This window comes from Papaver somniferum, chromosome 7 (genome assembly GCF_003573695.1).
Source record: "Papaver somniferum cultivar HN1 chromosome 7, ASM357369v1, whole genome shotgun sequence".
Lineage (NCBI taxonomy): Eukaryota > Viridiplantae > Streptophyta > Magnoliopsida > Ranunculales > Papaveraceae > Papaver > Papaver somniferum.
This window is the reverse complement of record NC_039364.1, coordinates 266,798,921-266,805,752: the sequence shown is the minus strand read 5'-3', so window position 1 is coordinate 266,805,752 and position 6,832 is coordinate 266,798,921. Positions and strand designations below refer to the sequence as shown.

The 6,832-nt window shown below is 37.6% G+C and overlaps 1 protein-coding gene and 1 long non-coding RNA gene across 2 annotated transcripts; one reads left to right on the top strand and one right to left on the bottom strand.

Annotated features, from left to right (window-relative positions):
• Nucleotides 1–4,536: 4,536 nt before the first annotated feature.
• LOC113300360 lies at nucleotides 4,537–6,511 on the bottom strand. Its single transcript, XM_026549583.1, has 2 exons — nucleotides 6,460–6,511; nucleotides 4,537–5,850 (listed from the first exon to the last, which is right to left on the bottom strand). The coding sequence occupies exons 1-2, from the start codon at nucleotides 6,468–6,470 to the stop codon at nucleotides 5,370–5,372; spliced, it is 492 nt and encodes a 163-aa protein (XP_026405368.1). The 5' UTR covers nucleotides 6,471–6,511; the 3' UTR covers nucleotides 4,537–5,369.
• On the top strand, nucleotides 5,214–6,235 carry LOC113300361. The gene is made up of 2 exons (XR_003335747.1): nucleotides 5,214–5,684; nucleotides 5,727–6,235. It is a non-coding gene; the product is annotated as an uncharacterized LOC113300361 (long non-coding RNA).
• Nucleotides 6,512–6,832: the final 321 nt, after the last annotated feature.

Here is a 6,832-nt window from a genome sequence, read left to right as displayed (position 1 = left end):
CGAGAAGAACTTGATGTAGCATTGTGACATGGTGCAGCAAGGTTAGCAACAGGTTGAACAAACAACGTTTTAACCTGATGTTCTATACGCAATTCAAAAGTGAGGAGAAAAGTGAGAAAATCTTCCACAGTTAGAGAACTCATCGTGGTAGTCAAGGATGTAACGATGGCCTCATACGAACTGTCAAGGCCAGCGAGAAGACAGTGACAGAATTCTTTTTCTGTAACTGTTGTATTAGCAGCTGCAAGATTATCCACTAGGTCTCGAGCATGATTGATATACTCGCGCATAATTTTTGATCCTTTCTTAAGAGCACGAAGCTCGCAGTGAAGATGGTGAATTTTGGCATCAAATTTAGAGGCATATTGAGCTTCAAGAGAGTCCCAGATTTCTTTGGAAGTTGTAAGACGATGACCATGACGAAAAACAGCAGGTGTAAGAGACGAGAATAACCAACTTACCAGGATTTTATCATGTTTTGTCCATGAAGCAAACGCTGGATTAGGAGCTTCATCAGCAAGAGCACGTGTTGGACAGGGTTTTGTACCAGTGACATGACCATCGAGATCGTAACCTTGAAGATATAGCAAAAACTGAGCACGCCACAAAGAGTAATTAGTTTCATCCAATTTAACAGTGATGATGTGATGAGGTTAAGAGAATTGGACAGGAGCCATGGTTGAAAGTTGTGAAGAAGAAGTTGAATCAATAAGTGTAGAGATTGTTGAGGATTCAATAGACATGGTTTTGGAGGATCTAAAACCAAGCTGATACCAAGATAGAACTACTTAGTTTTAGGTTTAGGTTAAACAAGAATGTAACAGACAGAAAAGGAGATAAACAGAAACTGAACTTTTATTGATTTGCTCGACAATGACATACCGAGTTGAATACAATTTATATACGTGAGTTTCCTTGAACTGTAAGATTCAATATTTCCTAAACCGACCTGGTTTCCTAATATAAGAATAACCAATACAACTTGGTAAACAAGGTATCGTGTGTTATGTTACACACGTACCTGGAGATGTGTCAACATATCCGTTTGCAAAATTTAATTATTTTCTTAAATTACTTTTTTAAATTTTTATAAATTAAAATTTAATTTAGATTTTTTAATCTATTTTATTTACTAGATTTTTAAATCTATTTTCTGAAACGGGCCACCTAGCTCAGCTGGTCAACCCCGTTTCATACAGGTTTCATGCACTTAAGGAGGTCCCAGGTTCGAGTCCCCGATGGGGTAATATTACAGAGTTTGACACAGAAGGTAGAGTTATCCTTACCCCCGTTACGAGATAATTATTCACAGCCCCTCTGTCTTCTTCGGCGTTTTTGGTTTGGTTCCTCATGAGGCTCGCTGGTACACTAGCACTGAAACCTGTTCAACTAATGTAGTGGTACGTTGTTGGAGCTTCAAGATTTTATTGAAGCTGGTAGGCTAAGAGCCACTAGTAGAAATAGCTTCAAGATTTTGTTTATTTTCTTCATCGTAATGGAAAGCTAGCTCTTTAATGAAAAAGAAAAGTTAGAGACGGTATGAAAATTGTGTAATGCTGAGTTGTTGTTGAAGAAGGTGTGAGGTTAAGTTTGTATACGAAATTAATTTATAGGGAAAGGAAAGGGAAAATGGTGCCGGATGGAAAGAGCGGTTGGCGCTCTTAGTACAAGCGCTGGCGTATTTATTATGTGCTGGCGTTTTGACTGACGACGCGCGTTTGGAGTGAAAGCGTTGGCGCTTTGGTGACACGTGTCAGAGTTTTTGGCAAACGCGCCCGCTTTTAATACAGGCGCGTGCTAAATGCTCCTTCTCGGTGTTCAAATCAACAATTATGTTGACTTGAACATCCATTTTTCGTGTTCGTTCATTCCGTAGTGGGAGCAAAATAAACAAACTTGATGTTTGCTCATTCCACCGGCACTGCTCTTAAAGTTGTAACAGAGGCAACATATGCAAATCCTAACACATTGGATGGCCCTACTAGAAACGACGTAAGGGTTCTAACACCCTATGTTAGGCGTTTTTAGTGAAATTCTAATTTATACCAAAAAAAAAAAAAAATTAAAATTAAAATTTTTGATACTTCCCTTATTATGAAATCTTAGACTTAAAATATTTCCTCTTATTCCCGTGTTTCTTTTTATAATGGTCGTCGCTCTCTTATTCTTATACTCTGAAACTTATGGGTACGTTCTTACACTTCCGTGTTCTCTTAATTATGGCAAATCTTGAGAATTTTCTACTCAAACATTTTGTCTGCCCTTCCTCAGTTCCTCCTAGTCATCCCCTCGGTTCCTGTGGTCATCTCTAGAACACGCTTAAGATCCTATTTTTGGTTTTTGTAGACATTAAGTTTAATCAAATCAATTTAGTCCCGTACATTAGCTTCCCAATACACCTAGGTTTCCATAGAGAAATAGATCCCTGCTAAGTCTAGAAATGTTTAAATTTTTAAATCATGATTAGTCTGCATCCTCTCGTTATCTTTGTCCTTAGAAGTGACAGAATGCCATCCTATATAATCATAGTCTAGTACGTAGGAAATCAAAACCTACTTACTAATTAATTTCTTATTATCCTTATACTGTAATGAGCCAAACAAGATTAAAGTATTAATTAATTAATATCTATATAAAAGCAATACTTCCCAAAAGATAACAAGTAGAACTACAGGTCCCGGGTCAGTACTAATAGAAGAAATTTCTATGAACCATTTTGGCTCAAAAATAGGTCAGCTAATCTTTTAAAAGGTAAGGTAGTGTTTTTCCTTGAGAATTCTCAGGGATTATGGTAGAATTTTAGCTAGGATTAAATCGTTAAAAATCCCTAGAATTATCTAATCTTCTCTCATATTCTATTATTCTAGAATGGACATCCTTTATTAATTATAGAACACAATTTAGTTGCACAATTTCACCTTTCTTTACAGATATTTTAATGGTTTGATTATGAGAATGTTTGAAAACTGGCTAATACGGGAAGTTGCTAAAACATAGAACAAAAGTGTTCGTAAAAGGCTCTCTGAGTACAGTGGCTGGATTGGTCTCTTGACAGTTTTGCTGTTTGAGAGTTTGATTACAAAACCTAAGATGTCCTTTATGTTCTTGTGGAGTAATAATATATTGAGCTACTGTTGTTACTGGTACCGACTATCTCAAGTTAGATAAGTTGATTTTGTCATCGCCGCTACTTCAAAGAGAATTTGCATCCAAAGTTTGCTTCCTAACTGTTGGTGATATGGGTTTACGGTACTGGTAATCTACGGGCCACTTTCAATTGATTGGTAGCACGGTCTATTTAGTAGAAGTTAGCTGTTGCAGTAGCTAGTGACCCATAGATGATTTCATCATATATTGGCACTGTATAAATAAAAACAATGTCGGAAAAAGACATGTCGGCATACTCGTCTTTTTTATTACAATGCCGGTACGTTAGTGTCGGCATGCTCTGACAAAAAAAAAAATCAATGCCGGAAGAACAGAGAAAAAAACTTAAATCCTGGCCAATTTATGACACTTTTCGGCATTGATTCGTTCACCATAACACAATGCCGGCAGTATACACATTCTATCGGCGATGACAAAATCCTGGCCAAAATCAACAGTTTTCTGCTCACGATTTGTTTTACAAACTGTCTAACAAATGAATGTTGGTGATGGGTTGATGATGGCTGTTTCTAAGACTTCGAATGTACATTGATTTAGTGCCATCAATGATTTAGTTTATCTTCCTTCACTTGCACATATGATATCCAACTTAAGGTTAATCTTTACACTGCCAGGTTTGTTCGGTGTGCATGTTCAGGACGCATTTTGACAGAAAAGTTATCCTACGAAGATTTTTTCTAATCTTAACCTTATATCACTGTTAACCATCGTCAGATAATAGTTTCACTGTATCCCAGATGCTTGACCTTTGAAAAGTCGAAACCATAAGAAACCAGCTGCCGCAGTGTACACGTAGAAGGATAAATACAAATTGAATCCAACAATGCATGACCTGCAAGAATCCATAAGCCCATAAGTAAATGCAACAAAGCCCTTATCCAGAAAGATAAGAGGAAAGGGAACTTGAAGTGTCGGTTTTTGTGGCTGAGAGAGACTCTTAAGAAATTTGATCCAGAAAGATATAATGGCTGATAAAATCTTCAAGTCTGCGGGATGAGTCAAATCAGTCATGAGAAAGCCCTCGTTGCTTCGCAATGGTAGCTTCACTCGCTCCGTAGCTCAGTTAGTCGGGAGAGCTTTAAGGAGGCTATGTGCTCCACGCTTCCTCCATGCAAGTGAACTGACAAGAGAGCCAAAATACATTCTCATTATGGATATATTTGAATTTAGTCTCGGGATGGAAAAATCGACTGCTGGAAATTTCATTACAGCATATTTTGGGGAATTATGTCAACCTAGATCACCAAGTTTTTAGAGCATTGCCCACAATTTTGCCGCCGCCATGACCACCACCACTGATCAATTAACCGCAATCCCACCAACATTGCAACACCACTACCATCATCTTCCCAATAATAATAAGTGTAATGTTGGGTAATTGCCAGACAATAGACTGGAAACATCTTATGTTAAATATTATCCAAGCCCTAATAATAATAGTAATAATATAATTACATATGATAATTTAGAACAGAATTAAATTAAAACATTCGGGAAGGAAATCTTTAAAGTCTTAAACGCATCTATAATTCTATATAAATAAGCAAGCAATAAAGAGAACTAAAGAAACTACCAGATGCAACACAGATAAATTGGTAGGCTTTTTCCAGCTTTACTCGCGCCTTCACTTCTTCGCACTCTGATCCATTGCCCCTCTGATTCACTTTGTTATCATTGAAACACTCCATTACTAAAATCGGGATCTTCTGCAATACCATAGCAGGACAACGTAAGCTCATCCTCGAGATGCAAGGATTCCCATCCACCACATTCAATGAACTTCTTGGGGCTCGCTACGATTTCTCTTAATATGGAATTCCACTCCTTCACGGCTAGTTTCTTAGTGTTACAATAGTACTTCACGTATGCATCGTTCAGAATACGTTTTATGCCAGCGAGCTTTGTTATGTCGATTGTGCAGATTTGAAGCACGTCACGTGAATAGTCCTGGAACACCACTGTCATGTCGAACGCCCCAGATTCAACCTCGGCCAGATTAACAAACTCAACATCGCTTAGTGGGACCACATAGAAAGGCGGCAACATAAGCATAACTAGGGCAGAATCAGTCAGGGCAAAGATAGGTGATTTCTGCGAGGGAAGAACTCCTTGAAAATGGAACTTATTCAGATCCTGAAACATAGAAAGCACAGCATAGGAATCCCAACGAGCCTTACCAACAATTGGGGAAATTACACTATTTAGCGCCTCCTGTCATCTCCATGTGAGAAGAAACACTCTTTTACACTAGTATCCTTGAAGTGCAACTGGAAATCGGGGGCTGTGAATATGAACCCGCTCCCACGGGCCTCAAGGGTACCAAGAGTGGCAGGGCCTTCAAGGATAACATCAGGTAACTGTAAAATCCAGTGGTTTTCCTGCTTAGGGTACATATATTCCTGAATACGAGGGTCAGCCCAATACAAGTCCATGTTCTCGGCAGCAGAACAATTTCCGACAGATCCAGTTGCAGTCTCACCACCCAACAATCTATCGGCACATCTTCTCTTTAAAAGGTGAGCCAGTTCTGCCTGATTAAGCCTATGCAACTGTAAAAGGTGAAGCGCTTCAAGTTTCTTCGACAACAACTTCTGCTCTATCATGTCCAACGTCTCACGCACTGAAGATGACATATTTTTAAGGAATGCGGGTGCAGATTGACAAGCAAAACAAAATATCGGCCTGGGACAGAAAAGAAAGACAGCAACAAATAAAAAAAAAAAATTGTTCCTTGGTACAAAAACTGCGGAGGGGATCGAAATGAAATAAACGTCATACTTCATAAAATTATACATATGAAGACAAGAAGTTGATTTGGAAACTAAGCAACTTTCTAGATTTATGATCTGAGAGTCGGATACAAAATGAAATAAACACGTACTTCATAAGAACGGAAAATCAGAACTCCAGCAGTACTGACTTTGAGCCACAAAAAGTAAATAAAAATAAATCAATTTTTATTGGCTCATGAATATATAGGCTTACGGTTGAAACCTAGGAACTAAAAAAAAAATAGATCGAGATCAATCAGTATTGGATAATTCATGTATACAAATTATGAACTGGAAATCAAGCAAGTGACATTAAAGAATTGATTATGGAAAAACAATTGGAAACCCTAGATTAAGAATCAGAACAACAATTGGGGAAATTACACTATTTAGCGCCGGATCATGCATGTATACAGATTATGAGTTGGGAATCAAGAAAATAAGTAGTGAAATTAACAAAGAAGAAGAATCGGAAACCCTGAAAGTGAAAATGATAACGGAAAAAAAAAAGAAACAACACCTCAAAATCATGATCAGAAGATAGATCTGATTTTATGCCTCGCTCTTGAGAGACGGCTACACTTAGAGATGAAATGAAAAGATAAGATCTTTGTTTATATAGTAGAGAGAATTATTCTTTTAAGACACTAGAAATTGTAGGTTTTATTCTCATGTCCCCAGGGTTAGAGAATATGAAAATTATACCCGTGAGTCCATGATCTTTTTTTTTTTTAGTCCATAAAAAGGGTCACGATTCTGGAATAAAGCATTACCCCTGAAATTTTCTATATTCAGCTTTCTATATTCAATGGTTCATCACTGCTAATATGGTAATTTAACAACGGTCATTTTGTGTTTAGCTTAATCCAAAAAGATCTAGGAAAAAAATTTGA